The sequence below is a fragment of the Pleurodeles waltl genome, chromosome 4_1 (assembly GCF_031143425.1).
Source record: "Pleurodeles waltl isolate 20211129_DDA chromosome 4_1, aPleWal1.hap1.20221129, whole genome shotgun sequence".
Taxonomy (NCBI): domain Eukaryota; kingdom Metazoa; phylum Chordata; class Amphibia; order Caudata; family Salamandridae; genus Pleurodeles; species Pleurodeles waltl.
The window spans coordinates 201,418,191-201,433,218 of NC_090442.1; the positions used below are offsets into that span (position 1 = coordinate 201,418,191).

The 15,028-nt window shown below is 48.8% G+C and overlaps 1 protein-coding gene across 5 annotated transcripts in view; it reads left to right on the forward strand.

The window, feature by feature from the left end:
* Positions 1–15,028, forward strand: part of KDM5A (lysine demethylase 5A) — a 610,286-nt gene that overhangs the window by 257,232 nt on the left and 338,026 nt on the right. For all 5 annotated transcript variants that reach the window (XR_011202239.1, XM_069228130.1, XM_069228132.1 and 2 more), the window contains one exon: positions 6,442–6,592. Coding sequence is in view for 4 of the 5 variants with exons in the window: in XM_069228130.1 (XP_069084231.1) it covers positions 6,442–6,592 (151 nt within the window). In the remaining variant the exon portion in view is untranslated. The remainder of the gene's footprint in view (positions 1–6,441; positions 6,593–15,028) is intronic.

A 15,028-nucleotide genomic window follows, 5' to 3' on the forward strand; every position in this document is an offset into this window, starting at 1 on the left:
ATGGAACTCGACCTCACACCTTACCTCCATCTTAAGATGAGGGAGCTAAGGTCTCTCTGCAAAATAAAGAAAATCCCAGTTGGCTTAAGACCCTCCAAACAACAGCTCCAGGAGCTTTTGGCAGAGTTTGAAAAAGCCAACCCCTCTGAGGATGACACCCCAGAGGATGATGTTAGTGACTTGGAGGAAAATCCCCCCCTTCCAGTCCTAACTAGGGAGATCAGGGACCCTCAATCCCTGACTCCAACCATAATAGTCAGAGATGCTGCTTCCCTCACAGGAGGGTCTAGCACCTCTGTTATCACTGAGGAGAGCCTCAGTGAAGATGACCTCCTGTTAGCCAGGATGGCCAAAAGATTGGCTTTGGAGACACAGCTCCTAGCCATAGAAAGGGAAAGACAAGAGATGGGTTTTGGCCCCATCCATGGTGGCAGCAACATAACTAGGGTCAGAGATTCTCCTGACATGTTGAAAATCCCTAAAGGGATTGTAGCTAAATATGAAGATGGTGATGACATCACCAAATGGTTCACAGCTTTTGAGAGGGCTTGTGCAACCAGAAAGGTAAACAGATCTCACTGGGGTGCTCTCCTTTGGGAAATGTTCACTGGAAAGTGTAGGGATAGACTCCTCACACTCTCTGGAAAAGATGCAGAATCGTATGACCTCATGAAGGGTACCCTGATTGAGGGCTTTGGATTCTCCACTGAGGAGTATAGAATTAGATTCAGGGGGGCTCAAAAATCCTCGAGCCAGACCTGGGTTCATTTTGTGGACTACTCAGTGAAAACACTGGATGGTCGGATTCAAGGCAGTGGTGTAAATGATTGTGATGGGCTGTACAATTTATTTGTGAAAGCGCACATATTAAGTAATTGTTCAAATGATAAACTGCATCAGCATCTGGTAGACCTAGGACCAATTTCTCCCCAAGAATTGGGAAAGAAGGCGGACCATTGGGTCAAGACTAGGGTGACCAAGACTTCTACAGGGGGTGACCAAAAGAAAGGGGTCACAAAGCCTCCCCAGGGGAAGAGTGGTGAGACAGCCAAAAACAAAAACAGTAAAGAGTCTTCTACAGGCCCCCAAAAACCTGCACAGGAGGGTGGGCCCAGAGCCTCTTCACAAAACAATTTTGGGTACAAGGGTAAAAACTTTGATCCCAAAAAGGCCTGGTGTCGTAGCTGTAATCAGCCTGGACACCAAACTGGAGACAAGGCCTGTCCCAAGAAAAGTACCACTTCTAACTCCACTCCAGCTAACACTGGAATGGCTAGTCTGTCTCCAAGTGGGATCAACAGTGTGCCCAGAGCAAATCAGGTGTCACACTGAAGCTACATTAGTCTCTGAGGGTGGGGTAGATTTAGCCACACTGGCTGCTTGGCCTCCTAACATGCAAAAATACAGACAGCAGCTCTTAATTAATGGGACAAGTGTAGAAGGCCTGAGGGATACAGGTGCCAGTGTCACCATGGTGACAGAGAAACTGGTTTCCCCTGGTCAGTACCTGGCTGGACAAACTTATCCAGTCACCAACGCTGATAATCAGACTAAAGTACATCCCATGGCTATTGTAGGAAGTTGGCTCTGTACGCACTATTTCAAAGTAAGGAATAGTATGCACAGACTCCAAGGGTTCCCCTTAGAGGTAAGATAGTGGCAAAAAGAGATAATACTAATGCTCTATTTTGTGGTAGTGTGGTCGAGCAGTAGGCTTATCAAAGGAGTAGTGTTAAGCATTTGTTGTACACACACAAGCAATAAATGAGGAACACACACTCAGAGACAATTCCAGGCCAATAGGTTTTTGTATAGAAAAATATCTTTTCTTAGTTTATTTTAAGAACCACAGGTTCAAGATTTACATGTAATACTTCAAATGAAAGGTATTGCAGGTAGGTACTTTAGGAACTTTGAATAATCAAAATAGCATACACAGTTTTCATATAAATCACATATAGCTATTTTAAAACTAGACACAGTGCAATTTTCATAGTTCCTAGGGGGAGTAAGAGTTTGTTAGTTTTTGCAGGTAAGTAAACCACCTACGGGGTTCAAGTTTGGGTCCAAGGTAGCCCACCTTTGGGGGTTCAGAGCAACCCCAAAGTTACCACACCAGCAGCTCAGGGCCGGTCAGGTGCAGAGGTCAAAGTGGTGCCCAAAACGCATAGGCTTCAATGGAGAAGGGGGGTGCCCCGGTTCCAGTCTGCCAGCAGGTAAGTACCCGCGTCTTCGGAGGGCAGACCAGGGGGGTTTTGTAGGGCACCGGGGGGGACACAAGTTAGCACAGAAAGTACACCCTCAGCAGCACTGGGGCGGGCGGGTGCAGTGTGCAAACATGCGTCAGGTTTGTCGTTGAAATCCATAGGAGACCAAGGGGTCTCTGCAGGCAGGCAAGGGGGGGTCTCCTCGGGGTAGCCACCACCTGGGCAAGGGAGAGGGCCTCCTGGGGGTCACTCCTGCACTGGAGTTCGGATCCTTCAGGTCCTGGGGGCTGCGGGTGCAGAGTCTTTTCCAGGAGTCGGGATCTGAGGAACAGGCAGTCGCAGTTAGGGGGAGCCTCGGGATTCCCTCTGCAGGCGTCGCTGTGGGGGTTCGGGGGGGGGGGGGGCAACTCTGGCTACTCACGGACTCGCAGTCGCCGGGAAGTTCTCCCTGAAGTGTTTGTTCTCCACAAGTCGAGCCGAGGGCGTCGGGTGCAGAGTAGCAAGTCTCACTCTTCCGGCGGGAAACACATTTGTTTTAAAGTTGCTCCTTTTGAAACAAGGTTGCAGTCTTGGGTGAAGAGAGCCGCTGTCCTCTGGAGTTCTTGGTCCTTTTAGAGCAGGGCAGTCCTCTGAGGATTCAGAGGTCGCTGGTCCCTGGGGAAAGCGTCGCTGGAGCAGTGTCTTTAGAAGTGGGGAGACAGGCCGGTAGAGCTGGGGCCAAGGCAGTTGGTGTCTCCGTCTTCTCTGCAGGGTTTTTCAGCTTAGCAGTCCTCTTCTTCTTAGGTTGCAGGAATCTAGATAAGTCACCCCTCTAGCAGGCCTTACAGCCCTAAGGCAGGGTGCACTATACCATGGGTGAGGGCACCAGTGCATGAGCACTGTGCCCCTACAATGTCTAAGCAAAACCTTAGACATTGTAAGTGCAGGGTAGCCATAAGAGTATATGGTCTGGGAGTCTGTCAAGCACGAACTCACCAGCACCATAATGGCTACACTGAAAACTGTGAAGTTTGGTATCAAACTTCTCAGCACAATAAATGCACACTGATGCCAGTGTACATTTTATTGTAACATACACCCCAGAGGGCACCTTAGAGGTGCCCCCTGAAACCTTAACCAACTACCCGTGTAGGCTGACTGGTTTTAACAGCCTGCCACACTCGAGACATGTTGCTGGCCACATGGGGAGAGTGCCTTTGTCACTCTGTGGCTAGTAACAAAGCCTGTACTGGGTGGAGATGCTTATCACCTCCCCCTTGCAGGAACTGTAACACCTGGCGGTGAGCCTCAAAGGCTCACCCCCTTTGTTACAGCACCCCAGGGCATTCCAGCTAGTGGAGTTTCCCGCCCCCTCCGGCCACGGCCACACTTTTGGCGGCAAGGCCGGAGGCGATAATGAGAAAAACAAGGGGGAGTCACTGGCCAGTCAGGACAGCCCCTAAGGCAACCTGAGCTGAGGTGACTCTGACTTTTAGAAATCCTCCATCTTGCAGATGGAGGATTCCACCAATAGGGATAGGAATGTGACCGCCTCCCCTTGGGAGGAGGCACAAAGAGGGTGTAGCCACCCTCAGGGCTAGTAGCCAGTGGCTACTGCCCTCCCAGACCTAAACACACCCCTAAATTCTGTATTTAGGGGCTCCCCTGAACCTAGGAACTCAGATTCCTGCAACCTAAGAAGAAGAGGAATGCAAAGCTGAAAAACCCTGCAGAGAAGACGGAGACACCAACTGCTTTGGCCCCAGCTCTACCGGCCTGTCTCCCCACTTCTAAAGACACTGCACCAGCGACGCTTTCCCCAGAGATCAGCGACCTCTGAATCCTCTGAGGACTGCCCTGCTCTAGAAAGACCAAGAAACTCCGAGGACAGCGCCCTGTTGACCCAAGACTGCAACTTTGTTTCAAAGGAGCAACTTTAAAACAACTGCGTTTCCAGCCGGAAGCATGAGACTTGCTACTCTGCACCCAACGCCCCCGGCTCGACTTGTGGAGAAACAACACTTCAGGGAGGACTCCCCGGCGACTGCGAGTCCGTGAGTAGCCAGAGTTGCCCCTCTGAGCCCCCACAGCGACGCCTGCAGAGGGAATCCCGAGGCTCCCCCTGACCGCGACTGCCTGACTCCCAGATCCCGACGCCTGGTAAAGACTCGCCACCCGCATGCCCCCAGGACCTGAAGGATCGGAACTCCAGTGCAGGAGTGACCCCCAGGAGGCCCTCTCCCTTGCCCAGGTGGTGGCTACCCTGAGGACACCCCCCCCCCCCCCCTTGCCTGCCTGCATCGCTGAAGAGACCCCTTGGTCTCCCATTGATTTCCATTGGAAACCCGACGTGTGTTTGCACACTGCACCCGGCCGCCCCGTGCTGCTGAGGGTGTACTTTCTGTGCTAACTTGTGCCCCCCCCCGTGCCCTACAAAACCCCCCTGGTCTGCCCTCCGAAGACGCGGGTACTTACCTGCTGGCAGACTGGAACCGGGGCACCCCCTTCTCCATTGAAGCCTATGCGTTTTGGGCACCACTTTGACCTCCGCACATGACCGGCCCTGAGCTGCTGGTGTGGTAACTTTGGGGTTGCTCTGAACCCCCAACGGTGGGCTACTTTGGACCCAAACTTGAACCCCGTAGGTGGTTTACTTACCTGCAAGAACTAACAAACTCTTACTCCCCCTAGGAACTGTGAAAATTGCACTGTCTAGTTTTAAAATAGCTATATGTGATTTATGTGAAAAGTATATATGCTATTTTGATTATTTAAAGTTCCTAAAGTACCTACCTGCAATACCTTTCATTTGAAGTATTACATGTAAAATTTGAACCTGTGGTTCTTAAAATAAACTAAGAATATATATTTTTCTATACAAAAACCTATTGGCCTGGAATTGTCTTTAGAGTGTGTGTTCCTCATTTATTGCTTGTGTATATACAACAAATGCTTAACACTACTCCTTTGATAAGCCTACTGCTCGACCACACTACCACAAAATAGAGCATTAGAATTATCTCTTTTTGCCACTATCTTACCTCAAAGGGTAACCCTTGGACTCTGTTCATACTATTCCTTACTTTGAAATAGTGCATACAGAGCCAACTTCCTACAAACCTCAACTTTGACCTCTGCACCCGGCCGGCCCCATGTTGCTGGTGGTGGGTGTTTGGGGTTAACTTGAACATTCCAGCACCCAGAGACTGGAACTGTGAGTCTGGTATTTACCTTGAAACTGTGCTAACTTTTCTTCCCTCGTAGAGCTATTCCTTAAAATTGCACAGTGTCAACTTTTAAAACAGATTGTTGATATTTATTTAAAAAAAAGTATAACTTGCGAATTTGAAACAAAATGGTATTGTTACATTTGTTGGATAATTACTTTACTTGCAAATGTACTTACTTGCAAACTGAATCTTGTGGTTCTAGAAATAAAGTAAACTATATTTTTGCTATATAAAAACAATTGGTCTGGAGTTAGTCATTGAGTGTGTGCATCCTTTAGTGCCTGTGTGTGTGTATAACAAATGCTTTGCACTAGCTTCTGATAAGCCTAACTGCTCGACCGCACTACCACAAAAGAGAGCGTTAGTATTATCTACTTTAGCCTCTGTTAAGTCTCTCGAGAACCCCTGTACTCTGTGCACACTAGTCTCATTTTGATATAGTATATATAGAGCCAGCTTCCTACACGGGTGCACTTGTAATGTCTAATAATTGATATAGACATCACAGGGGCTTATCTACTTATGCAGATATGTCCACACATGTAGTAGAATGTACCCTACCTTAGGGCTGTAAGGCCTGCTGTAGGCGTGATTACGTATATTACATGCAGTTTCTGCTGGCATGGCACGCAGGATATGTGCCATGTTATGTTTTCACTTTTGTCTGCACCATGTCACACAGCCTGCATTGACAATCTGCATGAATAAGGGTACCTTAGGGTGGCAAATACATGCTGCAGTCCTTCGGGACCCTCATTAGTACCCATGTCCTAGGTACCAGAGGTATTGTTTACTAGGGATATACAGGGGTGCTAAAGGTATTGCCATTTGTGGAAGAATTGCACAGTCCTAGTGAAAGAGATCTGGGACTTGGTGACCTGGTCAGCAGGAAACCAGTGCTCTTTCAGTCAAAATTGCAGCAAATACCAGGCAAAAGGTGGGAGTGCCCATGTCAGACAGGGGCAATTTTCTACAAATGTTCATAACAACTGTCTCCGTTAATGCTAGTCATTTAACTTTTGCAGATGTAATTGAGCTCAAAGTAATGCTGGAGGATGCAGAAGATAGAAAGTACCCAGAAAATGATCTTTACCGCAGGCTCCGGGAGGCTGTGAAAGAGGCAGAGGCTTGTGCCTCAGTTGCTCAACTTCTTTTGAGCAAAAAGCAGAAACACAGGTAGAAGCAGATTTTCTTACTTTCTTACTGTTTACTTTCAGCACCTTGTTTCCTTACTTGAACTGTTTCTGATGCCACCAATGGAAAATAGACTCTATGTAGCAGATGAAAGGCTTGAGGCTGAACAATAAATGGTCTCGGAGCTAAGATTGTTGTTTATGGTTATTAATTTCTTAGGGTGCAAATACTGCTCTCAAGTACATACATGCTAATAGACCCTATTCAGGCAGGAGACTCGCGATGTTTGAAGCCACAAAGGGCTTTATTTTAGCTACTTCCTTCCTGAAATTGCCTCTACCTCAATAGAAGTCACGGGAAAATACATTGCCCCGATATCTTTTTCAAAATCTGCCATGTCCTTGTCTAAATTGTCGGGAAAATGGAAGTACGACTTTGAAAGTCTTACACTTAAAAATGTTTATGGATGATAAACAAATTAAATGTTTATTGAACCTTAACTGGTAAGTTATTGAAGCACTGTGGCATGCAGGTATTTCTGTTTAATTTTCTCTTTTTTGGTTTTCCCTTAACCTTTCAACTTTTTTCCATCTTTTCTGTGTTTTCTTCTGTCTTCCTTCCTAACAGCATGTGCAGTGGCTATGTTACAAAAAAACTGCAATTTTAATTTCTCCCCAATTATGCAGTTTTTAACATGGAAAGTTATTGGTGTCAGCTGTACCCATCTTTATGTGGCCCATAAGCATGTCTACATCAGATGCTTCACAGCAGCCACCATGGGAAATGTCAACTGTCTTGCAACATGACACTGTTCAACACTTTATATGTATTTTGTACATTTTTTCTTGTACTTGAAACATCCAGTTCTTCTGGGCTGCACTGTGACGAGGAGCAATGGTCCAGTGATCTGGGCTGAAAACTCACCCAGGCAGGCTTCTTCAGCTTTTGTGGCCCTGTGCTGCAAACAGTATGTCAGCCAACTGGCTTTTGGAGTCTCTGCTTCTGGCTGGGCTCGGAGGTGGACTTCTCCATGAGCAGGACACAGCAGCCACCGTTCTTTCCTTCAGTACCCTGAAGAGCAGCTTGTGCAGTCCATAGTCTGTGTAGCCTCTTCTTTGCTAGTTCTAGGTTCAGCAGTGCAGACATTCTCCAGCCTTCTCCTCCAGTCCGAGTGAGTTCTGGGTGCCCTTTTTATGGCTGGAAAGTGCCCTTAGGGTAGGTTGCGGTTGTAGGAAGCTGGCTCTCTATATAGTTTACCAAAATTAAGTACACTCTGCAGAGAGTCCAGGTGTCCCTTACTAGTGCACAGGAGCTTGCTTCAACAATCCCAAGGTGTTCTATTTGTGGTAGTGTGGTCAAGCAGCCTTGAGTTTATCAGAGAGGACTGTCTGGCATTTGTTGTACATACAGAGTCAATAAATGAGATACACTCAGTAAGGAAATCCAACACAAATTTGTAAAAATAACACAGATTTTCATATTAATTTAGATCCCAAGACTTTTTGTATCAGGTAAGTACTTTGTAAGACATCTATTTCAGAAACAGAAAATACAGGTTGGAGGCGATAATGTTACCCTGTTGGAGAAACTTACACTGCATAGGGTCACTTGCAAATGACTTACAGGACTGTTCTTCTGGACCTAATGTAAATAGGGGCAAAAGTCCAAGAAAGCAGCAACAGTTTGAGTTTACCTACTCTGGTGTGTCCGGGAGCAGAAGTGCTTCTAGCGGTGGTAGCCTCGAACGCTACAAGCTTAGGCCAGTGGAGAAAGGTACCTGTAAGAAAAGGATGCAAATGGGGACCCTAACCATCTGGTAGAACCCTGAGGGGGTCTTGGCTCTTGAGGGTCTCAGGACCACACAGGCTCTGTCGGTTTTAATGGACTCTGACTCGAGTGCATAGGAGTGTTGTCCTACGGGTCGGCAAGTTTGTGGCTCTCACATTTCTCGGTGCACCTGCAGAACAGGGAAAAGAAATACTGCAAGATGCCTTATGACATGGAGCTGGCCTCTCTCGAAGTCCCTCAACATGCAGGAAAGTTTTTCATGGCGGTGATATTCGGTTTGAGTGCAAACAATCCTTGGTCCTTGCAACAGGCTCCGGTACCTTGGGTATTGGTGCAGGGAGCCTCCGGGGTGGATCAGCGTCTTGAACACATGAATGGATCAACCGGGCCGACCTCATGGACACTCAGTGATCACCTCCTGGGTTGCTGCTACTTCAGTGGACACAGTGGCCAGCAGATCATTGAACCGGACTGTGTGGTGAATGGCTGCAAGGAAGTGGCTCCTCCACTTCAAGGGAGAGGTTGGCTGGTTGGCGAAGTGCTGGCAACCGTCTAAGGCTCTGAAGGGATGCACAGTTGCAGGACGAGTTGTTTTTTTGCATTTGTCTGGAAAGGAGCAGGCAGACACAGTTTGGCACCAGGTCCCCAGCTAGTCTACAGTTCTCGCTCCTTTGGCGCTTCATTGTTCTTCTTCTTGTGTCAGGCGAATCTGAGTTCCTGGTGTCAGGGGGCCACCTAAATACTATAGTAGCCAATGGGCTACCTACTCCCGGGGTTGCTACACCCCCTATATGACCACTTCCTGGGGGAGTGGGCATAACCCTGTCCCAGAGCTCCTGATTCTACCAAAAACAACATGCTGGAACTCTTCTTGCGTGGAGCTCATCAGACAGCCCACCATAGAGATGTGACTATCCTAGAGGTGCAACACACCCACTGCATAGCTAATTTCCCGCCTGTGCTGGTGCCAAATGGGCCTCAGGTCAGAAGGTGGCATTTCCCAGGTCTGGGGGAGTCCTTGGTTGCATTTTAAAGGCAGCAGGGACTTTAAAGTCCCTGACCTTGGTATGCAGATTCACTAGCCATCCTGCTGGAGGAGGTGATAACATCTTCTTCAGAACAGGCATTGTTTCTGGCCTCTGCAAGCACAGGCTCTGACCTACAGGGTGTCAGAAACTTGTCTGTGGTGGCAGGCTGGTCGATAATTGTCAGCCAGCACACAAGAAGACTAGTAGGTCTTCATGGGTCACCTCTAAGGTGCCCTCTGGGCTCCCAGTGCCAGATCTCTTTCCCCAAAACTGCACAATCATTTTATCCAATTGGCAAAACTTTAACTACCACTATAAATCCCTAGTAAATGATACCCCTGGATTCTACGGCATGGGGTACTAACAGAAGGTCCCTGAGGGCTGCGACACAAATTGTGCCACCCTCAGGGACTCCCTTACTATATGCACATAGTGGCGCTTTCGCAGGCTGTGTGTCTTAATGCATACCTAAAATGGAAACAAGCTATGGCACACAGCCTGTGTGCCCTGTCCCCCTACACTGCATGGAATATATGTAAGTCACCTGTCTGGCATGCCTTCCAGCCCTAAAAGCATGGATCAGTATATTACATGTGAGGGCATACCTGCATGAGCAGATATGCCCCTGCTATGTCTTGTTGATTCTCAGAAATAATAAGTAAACAGTGAAGGCATTGTAAATACATTTGCTGGACACTGGTCATTATGAGTTCCTCTGCTAGATGATGACTTCATTGACCAGTGGGATGTCTGGTATTACTCACTGAATTCTTTAATGGATTTACTAATACATACACTTAGAGGACACCTCAGAAGACCTACCAACTCCTAGCGTGGACATTGAGTGGTCAAAACTAGTACAGCCACTTTAGACAGAGCTCTGGCCCCCTGAGGTGAGAGCCAATGCTTTCAAGGGCTCAGAACAAAGGCCTGCTCTGGGCAGGAGTGTGACCTTTTCTCCCAGGCAGAATGAACATTACAGGGCGCGGAGCTTCAAAGGCCTTGCCTTCTTTGAAGTGCGACCCAGGCCTCTCCAAATGGTGGAGCAGGCCGACCCCAGTTCCTGACCCCAATTTTGGCGGCAGGACTGGCAGGAAAATTAAGTAAATTAGGAGGAGGGCCCACTTCATGCCAGTCCCACCCCTAGTGTGGGCAAGCTGAAGTGGACACTACTTTTTAAATTCCTCCATCTTGCATGGAAGGAATTAGACCAATAGGGTTAGGGCTATGCCACTTCCCAAAGGAAGTGGTCATAGAAAGGGTGTAGTCACCCTAATGGGCAGCCCATTGGCTAACACCTGACAGTTACTGTAACACCCCTATTTTAAGTATTCAGAGGAACCCCTGAACTCTAGAATCAGATTCCCGTAACCTAAGAAGAGCCGGACACGTCGCTAGCAGAGAAGATTGAAGACACCAGCTAACTTGGCCCCAGTCCTACCAGCCTGTCAATCAGTCAATTAATCAATATTTGTAAAACGCGACTACTCACCCGCGAGGGTCTCAAGGCACTGGACGGGAGCGGGGTGTCTCATCCACAGAGACACGTCTTTAGGTTCTTCCTGAAGATGGTGAGCTGACAGGCTTTTTCTAAGGGTCGGGGGGCGTGTTCCAGCTCTTTGCTGCAGTGTAGGTGAAAGATTGTCCTCCAGCTGTGGTTTTGTGGATGCAAGGGACGGTGGCCAGGGCCATCTGGGCAGAGTGGAGGGATCTGGTGGGGTGTGGAAGGAGACGTGGTGGTTCAGGTAGGCTGGTCCTGCATTGAGTATGGCCTTGTATGCCTTCAAAGAAACCTGTACCCAGAAGACGGAGTCCTGAAGCCCTGTGACCTCCAAAGCCCTGGGAGGACTGCCTGCCTTCGAAAAGGACCAAGAACTCCGGTGGACAGCAGACCTGTCCAGAAGAAACCATCTTTAAAGAAGAGGAAGCCTGAATGAGGAACCGCAAAATCCGACACCAGAAGTGACATCTGCACCAGACGCCACTGGCCCGAGTACAGGTGGCTCACCCGTCCACTGAAGTTTCCCCAGTGCTTCTGACCAAGAGTCTACTGTGGGCTGACCCCTGCCAGATTCCCCAGGAAATCCTGCAGAGTAAATGTGAGGACTCACCCTGACTGCGACCTGCCTGTAAGTTGATTCCGATGCCTAAAGACACCCCTGCACCTTGAGACCCTGGGCCTTGGGGTGCTGAACTGTAGGTGGCATCTCAGCTTACCCGAGCAGTTGTGGCTTGGCCTCTCCCGGCCTCCTGGCCAGAGCCTGCAGCCCGTTTCTGAAAGTCATCTCCTCGATTGCATAACGTTGGGCACCCAATGCTGTGTTGACACTCTGCACCCAGCCACCCCCATGCCGCTGAGGGTATGAACGGGGTGCTGCTTTGTGGCCCCCCTTGTACTTACCTCAACTACAGGATATTGATCCCTGATGCCACTTTACTCACCTGTAAGCAGCACTTCAGCGGATTCCCCCCTTTCTCCATTGGATAGCATTGGGCCCCCAACGCTGTGTTAGCACTCTGCAGCCGGCCACACCCGTGCCACTGAGGGTGTAAGTTTGGTGCTGCCTTGTCCCCCTACCCCCAGTGTTTGCCTCACCTTGGAGACTGACCTCTGACACCACTTGTACTTGCCTGTGACGAGCAGCGCGTCAAAATTCAGTATAATCTCCCCCGCCCCCCAGTCTCTATTGATTAACATTAGGCACCGACTCAGACTTTGACCTCTGCACACAGCCACCCCCATGCCACTGTGGTTGCACTCTTGGTTCTAACCTGAACCTTACCCAGTGCTAGTCTAAAACCCTGAAGACTACGCTTGTAATTTGCATACTTACTTGTGAAACTGCATCCTTCTTTTCCTCCTGTAGGTTAACATTGAAGACTCTCAAAATTGCTTTTTGAAAGAGCAAAGTATTTTTCATTTAAAAACTGCTTACCTTGTAACGAAAATTTTTGGTTCAAAGCATATATAAAAGCAACTGTTATTTTTCTAAATTGGTCTCGGATTTATGTGTGTCTCATTTGTTGCCCCTGAGAGTACAACTAATGCTTAACACGACTCCTTGGTGAGCCTAACTGCTTGCCCACACTATCACAAAAAGAGCACTAGACCTATCTGTTTTTGCCTCTGCAAAGCTTTGGGGATCCACTGGACTCTCTGCACAGTATACTTTATTTTCATGCACTGTATAGAGAGCCAGCTTCCTACATTGGTGGAACAGCGGTGCAGTCTGCAACTTTGCATTTGCTGTTACCACTTGGTCAGTAAGTGACTACACAAGTAAATCCAAAAATTGCTGTAGGATAATGCTGCAGTTGGCATGGTTACACCCTCACTTTTTGCCTATTGTTGATGCCAGCTTTGATTGGAAGTGTTCTGGGACCCTGCTAACCAGGCCCCAGCACCAGTGTTCTTTCCCAAAACTGTACCTTTGTTTACCCAATTCGCACAGCCCTGGCTCACAGTTAAGACCCTTGTAAAAGGTACCCCTGGTACCAAGGGCCCTGTGGCCAGAGAAGGTCCCTAAAGGGCTGCAGCATGTAGTATGCCACCCTAAGGGACCCCTCACGCAGTACATGCACCCTGCCTTGCAGATGTGTGTGCTGGTTCGGAGAAAAGACAAAGTCGACATGGCACTACCCTCAGACTGCCATCCGAACAAACCATTGCCTGTGACATAGGTACGTCACCCCTCCAGCAGGCCTTACAGCCCTAAGGCAGGGTGCACTATACCACAGGTGAGGGCATAGCTGCAGAGTCTAAGTCAATTCTTAGACATTCTAAGTGTAGGGAAGCCATACTGAATATATGTGGTCTGGGAGTTCGTCATTACGAACTCCACAGCTTCATAATGGCTACACTGAATACTGGGATGTTTGATATCAAACTTCTCAGCACAATAAGCCCAGTCTGATGCCAGTGTGGGATTTATTGAAAATGCATATGGAGGGCATCTTAGAGATGCCCCCGGTATGTCAGCCAAACTGGTAGTGTAGGACGGACCGGTCTATGGCAGCCTGCCACTTCCAGAAGAGTTTCTGATCACATGAGATGAGTGCCTTTTTCCACTTTGTGGTCAGAAACAAAGCCTGTCCTGGGTGGAGGTGCTTCACACCTCCCCCTGCAGGAACTGTAACAACTGGCGGTGAGCCTCAAAGGCTCAGGCCTGCTGTTACAGTGTCCCAGGGCACTCCAGCCAGTGGAGATGCCCGCCCCCAGATGAGCCCCCACTTTTGGCGGCAAGTCCAGAGGTATAATGAGAAAAACAAGGAGGAGTCACCCCCTCAGTCAGGACCACCCCTAAGGTGTCCGGAGCTGAAGTGACCCCCTCCTTGAGAAATCCTCCATCTTGCGTTGGAGGATTAGGACCAGTAGAGATAGGGATATGCCCTCCTCCCAAGAGGGAATGGCCACAAGGAGGGTGTAGCCACCCTCTGGGACAGTAGCCATTGCCTACTGCCCCCGGACCCTAACACATCCCTAAATTTAGTATTTAGGTCGACCCTGAACACAGTTCTTCATGTACTTGACGACCTCAAGAAAAGAAGGACTGCTGAGCTGAAAACCCCCCAGAGAAGAGAAGGAGACAACAACTGACTTAGCCCCAGCCCTACCGGCCTGTCTCCTGCTTCAAAAAGCTGCAAAAGAAGAAGCAAAGCGTTCTGCAGGACCAGCGACCCCTGAAAAGCCTCCAGGGGACTGCCTGTATCACCAAGGACCAAGAAACTCCTGTGGACAGCCGACCTGTCCAACAAAAAGAAAAAGCAATCATCTTTAAAGGGACTCCCACCTCACTCCAGAAGCGTGAGTCCAAAACTACTCTACACCCGACGCCCCTGGCCTGTGTCCAGAGGAACCAACCAGCCGGAGAGGACCCCCAGGCGATTCCGACCAAGTGTCCGCCCTGGGGTAACCTCTCCACCCCTCCACGGCGATGCCTGCAGAGGGAATCCCGAGGATCCCCCTGACCGTGACTGCCTGTACAAAGATATCCGACACCTGGAAAAGCACTGCACCCGCAGTCCCCAGACTTGAGAGAAACCGACCACCAGTGCCTTGCTTGCACCGCCTAAGTGACCCCCGGGTCCACCCATTGAGTTCTATTGGGAACCTGACGCTCTGTTTGCACCCTGCACCCGGCCACCCCATGCCGCTGAGGGTGCATGTTTGTTGCCTACATGGGGCCCCCCCAGTGCTCCTCTAAACCCCCCTGGTCTGCCTTCCGACAACGCAGGTACTTACCTGCAGGCAGACCGGAACCGGGTTACCCCCTGTCTCCATAGGCTCCCACGTTATTTTTGCCCCTGTTTGACCTCTGCACCAAACCGGCCCTATGTTGCTGGTGCCAGATGTTTGTTATCTTGAACCCCCAACGGTGGACTACGTATGCTCCGGAGACTGAAGCTGTAAGTTTGTTACATACCTCAAAAAGTGTACTTTACTTACCACCCTTAGAAACTGTTGAAAATTGCAGTTTCCACTTTTAAAATAGCTTTTTGCCATTTTAAAGAAAACTGTGTACATTGTTGATTCCATTCAAAGTTTGAAGTATTACTATGCAAAGTACCTTTCATTTAATGTACTTAACTGCTAAATAATTCTTGTGGTTCTAGAAATAAAATAACAAAATATATTTTTCTATATAAAAACCTATTGGTCTGG